Consider the following 14,185-nt stretch of genomic DNA (forward strand, 5'->3'; position numbering starts at 1 on the left):
TTTCTAAGCACAGGCTTTGTCACTCAGGAAAAGCCAAGCTATGAGTAGATTTGCCTTTCAAAATAGAAAAGCATCTTCTGCAATTCACTCAAACGCATCTCTGGGGTTTTGCCAATTAGGTCACATTTGAGCTCGCAATACAGAGAAGCAAGACTGACAAACAGTAGCCAGGCTTCTACTTGGGGTCTGCCTTTTGTCAGTGGAATTGCCCTCTATCTTAGGAAGTGGATAGATCAATCCCCCAGCAGAAGAAACTGGGCAGGGGAGGCAGCTGACCGGCAGGGCTGAGCAAGGACCTGCAGCTTAAACTGAGGGAAAAGAGGGAAACGGACAGAAAGTGGAAGCAGGGTTGTGTGGCCTGGGAAGAATAGAGGGACGTTGTCCACACGTGAAGAAATAAGACTGGGAAAGCCAAGGCACAGGTAGAGCTGAACTTGGCGAGGGACGTGAAAAATATCACCAAGGGGTTCTACAGGTACATAAGCAGGAGGAGACAGGCCAAGAAGAGTGTTCCCCCTCTGATAAATAAGAACGGACAGCTGGCTTCCTCAGACATGCGTAAAGCTGAGGTGCTCAAGAAGTGCTTTGCCTCGGTCTTCACGGGTGGTCCGGCTCCTCCCCATGTCTGCCAGGACCCTGAAGATCTAGGCGTGGGTGAGAGGCACAGGTTCCATCCCACTGTCGGAGACCTCCTCATGAAATTGAACATATATACGTCCACAGGACCGGATGATATCCATCCCAGGGTTCTGGAAGAGATGGCTGATGTGGTTGCCGAGCCGCTCTCCATCATATATGAAAAATGATGACTGTCTGGTGAAGTCCCCGGTGACAGGAAAAAGGGAAACCTTACTCCCATTGTTAAGAAAGGCAGAAAGGAAGACCCGGGCAACTACAGGCCGGTGAGCCTCACCTCTGTGCCTCAGAAGAGCATGCAGCACATCCTCCTAGAAGGAGGCACATACATGTTAAGGCACATATGAGAGGAAGAGGTGATTCGAGACAGCCAGCATGGCTTCACCAAGGGCAGTTCGTGCCTGACCAATCTGGTGGCCTCCTATGATGGAGTGACGGCTTCGGTGGATGGGGGAAAGGCGATGGATGTCATCTACCTGGACTTCTGCAAAGCCTTTGGTGTTGTCTTTCACCACATCCTTCTCTCTGAATTGGAGAGGCATGGATTTGAAGGCTGGACGGTTTGGTGGATTAAGAATTGGTTGGCTGGTCGCAGCCAAAGGGTTGTGATCAACAGGTCTATGTCAGGGTGGAGGCCGGTCACAAGCGATGTCCCTCAGGGGTCGGTCTCGGGACCGGTGCTCTTCAACATCTTCATCAGTGACACAGACAGTGGCATGGAGTGCACCCTCAGCAAGCTTGCAGATGACACCAAGCTGAGTGGTGCAGTCGATACGTTGTAAGGAAGGGAAGCCATCCAGAGGGACCCAGACAGCCTGGAGAAGTGGGCTCATGACAACCTAATGAGGTTCATTAAGGCCAAATGGAAGGTGTTACGTTTGGGCCGGGGCAATCCCAGGTGTTTATGCAGACTGGGTGAAGAACCCCTTGAGAGCAGCCCTGTGGAGAAGGACTTGGGGGTCCTGGTGGACGAGCAGCTGGACATGAACCAGCAGTGTGCAGTCCTAAAGGGAGCCTATAAACAGGAGGGGAGTCAACTCTTGGAAAGGGTAGATAATAGCAGGACAAGGGGAAATGGTTTTAACTTGAAGGAGGGAAGATTTAGGTTGGATGCCAGAGGGAAGTTCTTCACTATGAGAGTGGTAAGGAGCTGGAACAGGCTGCCCAGAAGGGCTGTGGTTGCCCTGTCCATGCCTGGAGCTGTTCAAGGCCAGGTTGGATGGGGCTCTGGGCAGCCTGGTCCAGGATTCAGTGTGGAGGCTGGTGGCCCTGCCTGTGCTGGGGGAGTTGGAGATTCGTAATCCTTGAGGTCACTTCCAACCCGGGCTGTTCTGTGGTTCTGTGATTCTGTGAATATCCAGAAACTGTATGGGCAGTCCCATACTTTAGCCACTGCCCACATGGTTTTCTGCTCCTCATGTCATAGTTTCCAATGCAGGCAGTGGGCGATGACTTCTGCTGATGTGTTTTCCAGTCATCTAACTTAAGCCAATGTGTTAGCTTCATCATTAGCCTGCCAGGTGACTGCAAGGCTTGATGTCTGGGGACACGGCCTTTCCTCATATGTGAGAAGCTCCAGGCCCCTACTCATCTCTGTGGCCATTCGCTGGACTCTCTCTAGAAGTTCCCTGTGTTTTTTTAACTGGGGAACCCAGAACTGGACTTACTATACCCAATGTGGCCTCACCAGGGCAGAGTAGAGGAGGAGGACCACCTCCCTTGACCTGCTGGCCGGAGTCTTCCTAATGCACCCCAGGATACCATTGGCCTTCTTGGCCACAAGGGCACGCTGCTGGCTCACGGAAAATCTGTTACCTACCAGGAAATCTAGGTCCTTTTCTGCAGAGCTTAGGTCAGCCCGTAACCTGTGCTCTATTCGGAGCCAAGACTAGCCTCTCAACAGAAAAAACTGTGAAACCGTTCTTACCAAATGTCCCCACTACACAGACACACCACCCTGCCGCAGCACCACCACCAGATACCCAAAGCCAGTATCTGGTGAATTTATCCACTGTCATAAAAGGGGTGGCCTGTTTGCCGTCCCCCAACACAATCTTTTCCTTCTGTGTTTTTGGTTTTTTGTTTGTTTGTTTGTTTGTTTTGTCTCTAAGGCAAGAGGAAACTGCACTGCCGCTCTATGGACGAGAGGCACTCTATGGACAAGAGAAACTCGCCTTAGTCACAAGGTAGACCGCGATTCTAAATGAGACCTTCTGAGCTCTCATGGATCATAGCATCTATGAACGGCATCTCCCCTGAACTGGGACACTCCCCAGGTACTACCAAATCCTACGCATCTGTTCCACAGGAGTAGCTGTCGAGATATTTTACCAGATCCACATATTTCTGTTTATTTCTGTCTGTAGGAGCATATGTGTTTTGTATCTGTCCATACGTACATAGACTAACCAGAGAATTATAGAATCCTCAGAGCTGGAAGGAACTTTTACAGATCATCTAGTCCACCTCCCCTGCAATCAACTGGGATCACAGCTCAGTCTGCTTGCTCAGAGCCTGGCCTTGAAAGTCCGTCGTGATATACTTGAAGAAGTCAGTGATGTATCTGAAGATGATTCAAACTAATTCGGATCCAAACCATTGATTCAGCACCAAGGAAATGACTTTGATGGCAATTCTCACAATTTAGCTGCTGGTGCTGTGAAAGTATTGGAAAAGGCTGCCAGTTCAGGTTTTCTCTCTTGTTGATGTGTGCAAATTCAGATTTCCCAGGCTGCATTTTAGTAGCAGTTAACCCATCTTTGCCAAGGGAACATTTCAGACCAATCGTTGCAACCTTGCCAAAGAGCTGTCATTGAAATAAGGCTAACGATCGCAATAGGCTAAGATACTAAACCAAATACGACCGAGAGTGAGAAAAGCACAGAGGCAAGTAAGAGCCTGCCGTAGTTTGGTGTGTGTGCCTTATCTCCGGAGGATGCTGTACGAGCTGCACGTTTGTTGTAACTTCTGTGTGTGCGCGTGCTGATGAAATTCACAATTATCCTTCCAAACTCCAGCAGAGGGCGATATTTTCCTGCATATGAGCGCAACCCTTCCCAAACTCACCCGAGCAAATTGCCAACGTGCGGTCCGGAGGCGTTAACGTTATTCAAACCGCTTTTGGAGAAGCAAACACTGTGATTCTAAGTCTTCTTTTAGGGCGCCATTAAGGATAAATTAGGCGTATTAGTATAAATTAGGTGTCGGCGACAGGTAAGAAAAACAAACTTGGGAAATGTTTTAGAAAGTGATTATTTAGAAAATTAAGTGACTTTCTCCCCATTAAAACCTTTATTTTGGAAGTCTCCTTAGGCACAGAGTCGATGCTGGAGGTCCAGCAGCAGCCGTTCCGTAATGGGAGCTCTCCTCATCTTTGGAGTTGAACAAAGATCACAGAAATGATGTTGTTCAGCCCAGGATGATGAGTAAAGCTGCAGAAGGTCTACCGGTCTGTAGACTGTAAACTGGAGACTGCTCTTTACTGGATGAGTAAAGCCGCAGAAGGTCTGCGCAAGGTTAAAAGAACTGCATAGGGAAGGGTGCGAGGCTCATGGCAATCAGCTAGTGCCTCAAGCTCCAGCATTTGCTTTCTCCTGCCTGTAGTTGCATAGTGTCTGCAACACTGCACAACCAGAGAAATTCTTTCATCCTCAAGCACGGCTTACACTATCTATGGCTCCCATTGCAATCCTGAAACGGAGCAAGCAATTACAAACTGCAAAGAGAAACAGTTCTGTGCACATCCACAGCTGTGTGTCAACAGCCACGCTTCCGTCTGGGAGCGTGCTGGCTTTGCAAAGGACTGCCAAGCACCTGATTCTGTGCAGAATTAAAGCAGACACCTCAGCGTGGACTCCGACTCTGCGCGCTTACCGGCTGCGTGCACCGGCCACCGGCCCAGCCCCCAGTCGGGATGAGGCGCTCATCACGACTGCAAAACACAGCACCGTAACAGCCACCGCAAAGAGAAGGAACTCCACCCAGTCACAGCCAGCACAAGCAGCCTGCGCGCACGCGCTGCCCGCCCTTCCGTTGCTCAGCCAGCTGCCGTCGGGGACCGGGTCCCGGCTCGCCGTGCCTGAGGCGTCTCGGAGTCCTGGGAACAGCCCTGGGCCGCTCCCTGCCGGGGGAAGCGGCTGCTCTTTCGGCAGCGGGCCCAGCCTGCCTTGGGCGCTGTCCTCGAGCGAGTGAGGAAGCCCTGGAGGCCGTGGCTCGGTGTCAAGGGGGAAGCCTGGGTCACGGCGGCAGCTGCTCCACGCACGGGCTACAGAGGACAGCGCTGGCAGCCCACTGCGTTGCCCCAAAGAGGGCAGCTCTCTGGGAGGTCGGCGATGACATTCCAGAGCGACATCCCAGGCGATGGAGGACATCACTGCCCGCTGATTGTGATGTCACTGTGGCAGAGGGTCAGCCGCCCCTCAGAGCGGCCCTGGGCTCACTGTGCCGCCTGGAGCGGTGGGCGTCTCGTCCTCGTCCCTCGCAGCGGGGCACGGTCGTCTTGTTCTGAGGTACCCCGGTACCACAGGGCGCTGACAATGGCTTCTGCTTGGGAGAGGAAGTACTACTACTCCGATCTGGGGAAGAAAGTGGTGCTTCTCCCCAGCCTCCTTCTCCGTGAGGAGTTCAAAGACATTGGTTACCCCATGATTTTTGAGGGAGTGCTGCTCCTGGCCGATGTCTCAGGTGGGCTGGGCGTGGCGGAGCCCCCACAGACATGAGCCCATGGGACGCTCCAGGCCCTCGGCAGCTCTGCTGCGAGACAGGGTGGCCATCTTGTCACTGTGCAGGCCTCCTGCCGTGCTGCCCAAAGAGCGGGCAGCTTCTCCTGGGCCGTCAGCCATGGCTGTGACGAGCGCTGAGCTGGGGCCGGGGAAGGGGTGAGCTACCGGTGCACGCAGAGGTGTCCTGATTTGCGGCTGTCTTTCTGGCAGGTTTCACTGCCTTGGCAGAGAAGTGCATCCAGCAGAGCGGCCCAGAGAGAGGAGCTGAGGAGATGGTGCAAACCCTCAACGCCTACATGGGTGACATTCTGGAACGTAAGAGCCGTGCTGCTGGGCTGTCGGGCATCGAGCCCTGGGGCTCGCTCACTGTGGAGAGAGCCGTGCTGGGCCGCCCGCTCCTGCCTGCCTGGAAGGGGCGAGGAGCCGCAGCCGGGCTGTCTTTGGTGGGGCCGGGTCAAGAGGTGGTGGGCACAAGCTGAAAGGCGGGAGGCTTCGCTGGGCAGAAGGAGAGGCCTCTGCGGTGAGGTCGACTGAGCTGCGGCGCAGGTTGCCCAGGGAGGCGGGGGGGTATCCCCACCCAGAGGTCTTCACGAGGCCTGCAGATGTGGCCCCGGGCAAGCGGCTCCGGGTGTCTCCGCCTCAGCGGAGGGGTGCGCAGAGCTGGAGCAGATGCACTCCAGAGGTGCCCTCCTGCTTCCACCACGCTGTGCACCGCATCTCAAGGCGCTGCCTCCCTGCTAGCTGTGCGGCTTCCAGGGCTGTGGCTGCAGCGGCCCTGGGAGCAGGGCTTTCTGGAGCCGTGGCCTGGTCCTGCACCGCCACGGTGCTCCTCTCCAGGCGCAGTGGCTCTTCCCGTGGCTCCTGGATGAAGGTGTCCCTGTAACTCTGCTTTTCCTTCTCTTTGTCTGCAGAGGTGCTGGCTTTTGGAGGAGACATCCTGAAGTTTGCAGGTGTGTACATAGGAGGAGGCAGAGTCGGTGTCCTGCTGATGCGCAGCGTCTCCCACGGAAGCCTCCTGGGTTCCACTCTGCTTTTTGCGGAGAGCAAAGGGGAACTGCTTTGCCTCCAGCTTTGAGCAGGGCTTCTCCCTGCAGGAGAAGTGGGGGGTGGGGGAGTGGGGGGGGCAGGGAGCCCCGTCTTTCAGTGCCGAGGGGCGCTCGCGGTGGGGAGTGTTGGCCTCACTGCTGTCCCCCACCACCCACCCTCTTGCTCTGCTGCCCTGGAGGTTGCTGTGGCTGGCCCAGCAGATGGGAGGGGTCCCTGAGGCCAGGCTGCCCCGGAGGTCCTTCAGGATGCCACCCTCCCACAATCCCCTCTTCCTCGGCACGCCGGCCAGCTGCCTGCTGCTGTCCCTGCGGCTGGATGCAACTGAGGGAGAGTCAGCCCTCGGGAGAGCCTTCACCAGCCCCTCGCTTTCCCCAGGGGATGCCATGCTGGTGCTGTGGAGAGCAGCAGGGCCTCAGCTGCCTACGGCCATCAACCTGGCGCTGCAGTGCTGCAGGAAGGTCCAGAAGAAGTACGGCACTTATGACACGCACAGTGGTCTCAAGCTCCACCTGAAGATAGGTACGGGCACAGATGGCTCAGCTGTGCCACATGCACAGCCCCAGTACCCTCCAGAGCCAATGGATAGCCTCCCCTGCCAGCATTTGCAGGGCAAGCAGGAGGCAGCGAGGGCGGGGGAGGCCGGGGCTCCTTCCCTGCCTGCCTCGCGTCAGCTGTAGCACAGGCCCCTCGCTCCCAGTGAGGGTCCCAGAGCACAGCCTGCTCCGTCCATGGGGGCCCCAACGTCTGACCCCGCTGGGAGGTAGAAACGCCCGTTTCTGGGACCCGTGGCGGTATGGGCCCGAGAAGGACGCACGAGGCCCTTCCCTTCCCTGGGCCTGTCTCCAGGCTGGGTGTCAGCTGAGCCTCTGTGCAGCTGGGGGCCGCCGAGTTCCAAAGGTTCCCTGTGTTCACGCCGCTGGTCTCTCTCTCCCCAGGGATCTCCGCCGGGATGCTCTCCTTCATGTCCGTCAGAGGCGGGGATCGTCAGTTCTTCTTCGTCTGCAGCGGAGCCCTGGACGAAGTTGTCAAGGCCCAAAAGCTTTCGGCTGCCCATGAGGTAGTGCTGTCACAGACCTGCTGGGAGCTGTGTGATCAGCAGCGAATCAGGGCCAAGCCTCTTGCTGGCAAAGGGGCCGTGAAGGTGAGTGGATGGGGTGTCCTGGAGCCCTTTGGAAGACCCGCACCTGGGTGGGGAGGCGGCTGAGAGGCTGAACGTGGCCACAGCCGTAACCGTAAGCGTAGGCAGAGAGCCGAAGCTGTTGGCCTTGCACCTCAGCTGAAAGTCCAGAGAGGTGGGCTTGCCCTTCTCTGGGAAGTGAGAGTGGAGGGGCAAGCCCCGTGCCCTGGGGCTTCTGGGGAGGCCAGTGGCATTCCTTTCCTCCTGTGTGTCTTCAGGTTGTGGGAATGAGGCGCTTAGCTCGCCGAGAATGGAAAGATGCTGTAGTCCAGCTGAGCAGTGCCAGAGGGGAGAGGCATTTGAAAGGGACGGGTGAGTTCCTTGTCCTGTGACTGGCTGGAAAGGTGGGCCCTGCCTGCTTCACAGGCACGAACAGGAGCAAGCACAGCAGAATCTTTCCCTCGCCGTGTCCAGCTTCCCAAGGCCCTGTAGGCCTGCCCTGCCAGTGACGGCCTGCGTTTCCTTTCCTTAGGCCTCCGAAGGCCGACTCTTAGGATGTGCGATGATTCTGAACTGGCAGCGAGGCTGGAGAAGTACTTATCGACAGCTGTTCTCCGGAAGGTATGGCCACCACTGCTGGCGGCTGCGTGTAGGGAGGGCAGAAAACAGTGTGGAGCTCTTGGGAGAATGGGCAGCCAAAAGAAAGTGCAGTCTGAGGCGAGAGCCCGACGGAGGAAAAGAGATGCCAGGGCTGCTGGGGCCAGACGTACCCAGAAGCTGTCCGCTTGTGCAGCTCCTCTGAGAGGCACGGCTGGTGAGAGGCAGACTTCCCTCTGTCTTTTGCACGGCTGTTGTTCTGGAGATTGCGCAGGCATGGGGGCGGGAGCCTCTGGGGGGCTCCGGGACAAGATCCCGCTCAGGAGCCTAGGGGAGGGCAAAGAGTCTTCCCTCGTGTCTGCACGTGTCACAGGACAGAGCAGCTTTGTGCCAGGACTCGGTACCTGGGAGGACTCCCCCATCCTCCAGTAGCACCTGGCGTTGCCTGCACGCCTGCTCTCCCTCGGTGTCTGCTGTGGGCCCAGAGAAGCCCCTGGGAGAGCAGGCTGGCAAAGCTGTTGTGCTCTGCTCTTGCAGCTTCGTGAGGACGTGCCGCTGGAGCTGTGCTCTGAGCTACGGCCCGTCACCAGCCTCTTTGTCCAGCTGAAGTTTGCTGACAGGATCAACGCAATCGAGCTCAGCAGCAGCCTCGGTGACTGCAGCAACACGATTTCAGGCATCATCAGCCCTCACAAGGGTGAAATCAACAAAACTCTTCTGTTTGACAAAGTGAGTGCGTGACAGCCATCGCACCCCTGGGGTGCCTCTGCCTGTTTGGCAGCAGGGGAATGGGAAGCCGCTCTGCCCGGCTGCTGGGATCTGTGGGTTGACCTGAAGCTCCGCTGGTCTCCCCGGTGCCTGCGGTGGAATGCATCAGCTGCTGGCCATCGGTATTGTAGAACAAGATGTATTGCACCTCTTCTTTGCAGGGCTGCACCTTCCTCTGCGTGTTTGGATTTCCTGGAGAAAAGCTGGCCCACGAGATCACCCACGCCTTGGAATGCGCTATGCAGATCTTCCACATGACCTCCATGGGCCTGAGAAAACTCCAGTGAGTGCACGTTATGGGGCGTGTGTGCTGCCTGGGACGGCACGAGGGGAATGATGAGCAAGAGACGTGCCCTCTGGCTTGTCCTCCTTCGCCCCTGGCAGGAAGGAGGCGGTGTCTCAGAGGTGACAGGTTAGCCCACGGCAGCCAGGCACAGTCCCCCCAAGTGCCGCCTGCCAGTCACCGTGTCGGAGCGAGCCCTCACCAGGGCATGGAGCTCCTCGGTGCCAGAGGCAGGCTCCTCTGGGCGAGGGGGCCAGGAGCAAGGCCTGGGCCGGTCCCTCGACCTCCAGTGGCTACCACTGTGAGTGTTGTGCAGGCAGCAGCTGCTTGCCTCCCCGCTAAGGAGAAGGGCCTGTGGCCTGGTGCAGGTTGCAGCCATCAGGCCTCGGGGGAGGGCTCCAAACGGTCCTGCATGTGCCCTACCTACGTCTCCTGCCACCGGGGCGTGTTGCGCCCCAAGCTCTCCAAGTCCCCAGGACCCATGCTGGTGCGTGTGGTCCCAGTGCTGAGGAGGGGGGGGAGAGGTGGGAAGGGATGGAACGGGGCGAGCAGGACTGCAGCAGGGCTGCTGCTGAATCCACGCCACTCTCTCTGTGTGCCAGGCTAGTGTCTGTTGGGGTCAGCAGCGGGGCAGCGTTCTGCGGCTTCACTGGCCATCCCGAGAGGTTTGAACACACAGGTAGGGCTCCTTTGTCTTAGGAGTGTGAGGCTGGCATGGGTCTGCTTCAGTGCATCGGTGTGGACGAGGCGGCTGGGCTGAGGCAAGGACACGCTACAGCCTGCTGGGGCCTTGGGGCGGGAGGATGGGCTCAGAGACGTGCGGTTCCCTTTGGGTCCGCTTACCCTGCAGTTGGGTTGGCTTGTGGCCGGGAGGGGAGGTTGCCCTTGGCCTTGAAGGTTTCCCAACTGCGCTGACGTATGCTCTTTCTCTGTGGCAGCCCTTGGCTTTAAGGTGAATTTGGCCGCCCGCATGATGGTGGCCTACCCGGGGATGGTGTCCTGTGATGCAGAGACCTGCGCGGCCTCTCGCCTGCCCAGCTACTGCTTCAGAGCGTTACCAAAGAGAAACTTGAAAGGCGTTATCAGTCCCACCACTGTCTATCAATACGTGGGGACCACCGAGAAGCAGTAAGTGTTCTCTGAGCTGTGCACGTGAGGGGAGAGGGGCCTCAGGGGTACGACCTTGGCCGAGCAGAGGGCTCGAGTTCTGCAGCGAGACCAGGCTGCTCTCCCATGCCTGTGTCTGAGAAAATCGGAAGCCCTGGTGCGGGTCTGCTTTCTGCCTCTGTGCCCTTGTGCCTCTTGCTGCTAAGAGTGTGGAAATGATGGCACCGGGATGGGGAAGGCTGGCCTGTCTTTGGACACACAGGGTAGCCTTGCGCGCTTTGTCCGAGCGGCTTTCCTCTGAGCTTGCTGTGTTGTGCTTTGCTCCACCACGCGTAAGACTGTGCCAGTGGTCATTCTGCGGCATGGGGTGGGTTTTTTTCCCCAGCTGCTTCCCAGCAGGAAGCTCTGGGTCACTCGTGTTCCGCTGGGGAAAGGTGGGCTGCTGGCATGCTCTGCCTCCTCCTGCCTTCCTGCTCAGTCCTCTGCCGTTCCTCTGGGCCCGGCTCTGACCTTGTCGGTGGAGGGCCTTTTGAACACGAACGCTACCGTCTTTTGGAAACCGCTGCAAGACTTGAGCCAAAGGTGCCAGCAGCTTGGGCATCCCAAGGCGCTAAGTGACACGGGTCCTCCTTTCCAAGAGGCTTGTTTTGCGTGTGCAGGCTGGCAACGCAGTCAGCTAGCCAGCAGTACAGCCTGGCTTCTTTCCTCATCTTGGATTTCTTTGGTTGTTGCCTCCGGCAAGGGACTTTTGTTAGCTTCGGCTGTCGTGCTGTGGCTGCTGGGCTTCCTTATGCTCGAGGCTGTGCTGGTGTGTCACCTTGAGCTTTGGCCAGGGGAACATGCTCGGAGTAAGATGCTGCTTGAGAGGGGGGTCTCCACTCCTCCACAGCAGGCTCTGCGTGCTCCAGCTTCTGACCAACTAGGCGACTCCTGTTTGCTCTTCTCCCCCTTCTAGACAACGTGACGTGGGCGTTGCCGAGGAGAGGTCACCCTATGGTCCCTTGCTGGGTAGGTGGAGAACTCATCCGAAGCCCACTTGCTTCCCTTTGCCCAGTGCTGGGGGCTCTGCTGTGGGTTGCCCCTGGCACACAGCTGAGCGCCACGCAGCCGCTTCCTCCCTCCCTCCCTCCCTCCCTCTCTGCTGCGGGATGGGGGAGAGAAGTAGAGGGGCTCCCCGCTTTTCAGCACGCTGCAGCAGCTCATTTCCTTGTGGGTCTGCACAGGTCGGGAGGCAGAGATTGACCGCTTTGAATTCTGCTTGGAGGCCTATAAGCATTTGGAAGAACCACACGTCCTGGCATTTGTGGGCATTCCAGGCTCTGGAAAGAGCCACTTACTCGCCGAGCTGGCCATTTTAGGCCGGGCTGCTGGGCACAGGTAAGCACTGTGGAGCTGTCGCTTTGGCACCCCTCTGCCACCCATCCCCTGGCGTTTGCAGAACGCAGTTCGGGTGCTGCTGTGCCCAGCCTTTGCACTGCAGCCTCCCAAAAAAGCCTGCTGCGGACCCAGCCAAGCAGTACCCACCTCCTCAGAGAGTTCCAGCTGGCTCTGTGAGCCACTGTTCTCCTCCTTTGTCCCTGGGCCGAGCACAAAGAGACGGAAAGAGCTCCAGCTGAGGAGCTGAGGGGAAGCAAGGTGGCCCATCTCAGAAGCGCTGCTTGCCCTCTGGCTGTTTTCCAGAAGGAGCACTGGGGCAGAAAAGCCTTGCTGCGGGCCGGGCGGCAGACGCAGACCCGCCACCTGCTGAGGCCTTCCTTCTTAACCCAATGAGTGCCTCTGCAGGGGGTGCATAGTGCGAGCCGGGCTGGGGCTGCAGAGGCGCAGGGGCCGCGGCCAGCCCTCCCAGTGACCCGCTTGCAGCCGCCCACGGGGGCTCTTTCTTATACGACGAGTGGAAAGCTCGGTCCTCTCCAGGACGCACTTGGAGAGTCCCGCTTTCCTCTGCAGAAAGGACCAGGCGGCTCACCTATAAAACACTGCTGTCCAGGCAGGCTGGAGCTACCGGGAGGCAATTCTGGATCTCAGCGCCTTCTGCTTTTGCACCGCAGGGTCAACGCTGTGGAACTGGCAGAGGAGAACTTGAAGCAGCCCTTCTCTGCCATCCGTCTGCTGGTGGCCAGGGCACTGGGTCTCCAGGCCGGTGAGACTTGCAGTGACAGGCAGCGCGCCCTGCAGACCGTGCTCCAAGGCACAATAGAAGAGAGCAGCTATTGCTTGCTCAACGATGTTTTCTTAGTGGAGGTGAGAGCGAGAGGCTGTCCTGCTTGGATGCTCTGCTGGGAGCAGCTCAGCTCGGGGCTGGGACTCGCGGGGCTCGTACCCCACTTGTCTGATTCCTGTGCCCAGGAGTCTCCCTGTGCATGGGGTGCTCCTGTGCCACGCATGTGCCCTGGGTCTCGTTCAGCAACCTGGAAGTGGCATTGAAGAGGGGCTGGTGCTGGCCGCACGCAAGAGCAGAGGCATTCTGCTCTGCAGTCTTGCTTTGCGGGATAGGTGTGCCTAGACCCTCAGCTATGTTCCTCTCTGTCTTTCCTGGACAGTTTCCCATCACAGACGAGGTGTGCAGGATGCGTCACACTGAATGGAACAGTGCGTTCCACCTGACTTGTACGCAAGTGCTACAGAAGGTGAGCACGTCTCCCTCCTCCTGCCTCACAGGAGCCAAACAACCGTGCTGGCTGCGGGCTCCGCGCTGGAGCTGCCTGAGGGGGTGGCAGGATGAGGCGCCCAGGTCATGGCCCTTCAAGAACTTTGCCCAGCTTCTCTCCTTCTGCCGGGGAACTGATGTTAGAGGAGGCCTTACAGTCTCTCAGAAGCAAAGTTGCTAAACTCCTGGAGAGGGAGGTGGCCGAGGAGAGGCTTCTGGCTATCCCCTTGTCTTGAGGAGAGAAAGTCCTCCCCAGAAGACACTCAAGAATCCACCAGATTCCACTCAGAACCACCTGTTTTGTTTTTTTTTTTTCAGGTGCTTGGAGGGGAATTTGGCATATTTTTCGTCGACAACGCCCACTTCGTGGACTCTGAGTCCTGGTCTATCATGTGGCCCCTGCTCCAAAGCGTCACGGTCCTTATGGTCATGAGCTTAGCTCCGGGCCGTGACAGAGCAGAGGACATTTTCAAAGCTGCCACGGACAGCACAACATCGGAGAGAATCACCTGTCTTCGTCTGGAAGGGCTGAAAGCTTCAGACGTGGTGCGGAAAGCCTGCCAGGAGCTTGGAGTGCGCAGCATCCCCAGGGAGCTGGCAAGGTAAAGCCAAGTCGGGCAGCTCTTCTGAAGGGGTTGCATTTATGCTGACCACGGCTGGGAATCGCCCTGCAAAAAAGGCAGCCACGGGGCTGATGGGTCTCTCCTTAAGCCTGGCCATAGCAGGTGTGAGCTGAGAATGGGCAACTGCCACGAGGCAGCAGAGTGTGGATGGTGTCAGCCCTTTGCTGTTGCCGTGGCTTGCTCTTCTGTGCTTTAGGCACTGTCCAGCAGCCTTTCCTGATGGATTCCCAGGAACGCTGTGGATCTGGGGGGCCCCAGGCACTCACGCCCCATCCAGAAGCCAGGCGTAGCCATGTTGAAGAGGCTGGTTAGCCTACGAGACCCGAGTGACTCACCACCCACCAGAACTGTGCTGCACCTTACTTCCCTGGTGTCGGTTGTGCTCCTGCCCAGGTTCCTGATCCAGAGAAGCTCTGGCATCCCGTATTACTGTGAGGAACTGCTGCGCTCCCTGCGTTGCAACAACATGCTCTTGTTGCACACCGGGAGGCCGAAGGAAGGAGAGGACAGCTGGCAGAGCCTGATTGGTAAGCACCCTTGTTGCCAATCAGCTGTTGGCTGTGGTGCATCCTCTCCCGCACAGCCGCACCTTGCTGCTCCCTTGGCAAAACACCAGCTCAGCTCCTTGTTCATGCTCCC

At 57.7% G+C, this 14,185-nt stretch overlaps 1 protein-coding gene across 1 annotated transcript; it reads left to right on the plus strand.

Moving 5' to 3' along the window:
* Window positions 1-4,659: 4,659 nt before the first annotated feature.
* On the plus strand, window positions 4,660-13,769 carry LOC770187 (adenylate cyclase type 10-like). The gene is made up of 16 exons (XM_040655908.2): window positions 4,660-5,319; window positions 5,568-5,672; window positions 6,269-6,307; window positions 6,780-6,923; window positions 7,340-7,545; window positions 7,800-7,893; window positions 8,054-8,142; window positions 8,656-8,847; window positions 9,048-9,169; window positions 9,772-9,848; window positions 10,108-10,297; window positions 11,232-11,284; window positions 11,500-11,653; window positions 12,325-12,517; window positions 12,817-12,903; window positions 13,242-13,769. Exons 1-16 carry the CDS (start codon window positions 4,968-4,970, stop codon window positions 13,527-13,529), a joined length of 2,385 nt encoding a protein of 794 aa, XP_040511842.1. The 5' UTR covers window positions 4,660-4,967; the 3' UTR covers window positions 13,530-13,769.
* The last annotated feature ends 416 nt before the right edge of the window (window positions 13,770-14,185 follow it).

Source organism: Gallus gallus, chromosome Z (genome assembly GCF_016699485.2).
Source record: "Gallus gallus isolate bGalGal1 chromosome Z, bGalGal1.mat.broiler.GRCg7b, whole genome shotgun sequence".
Classification (NCBI taxonomy): Eukaryota; Metazoa; Chordata; class Aves; order Galliformes; family Phasianidae; genus Gallus; species Gallus gallus.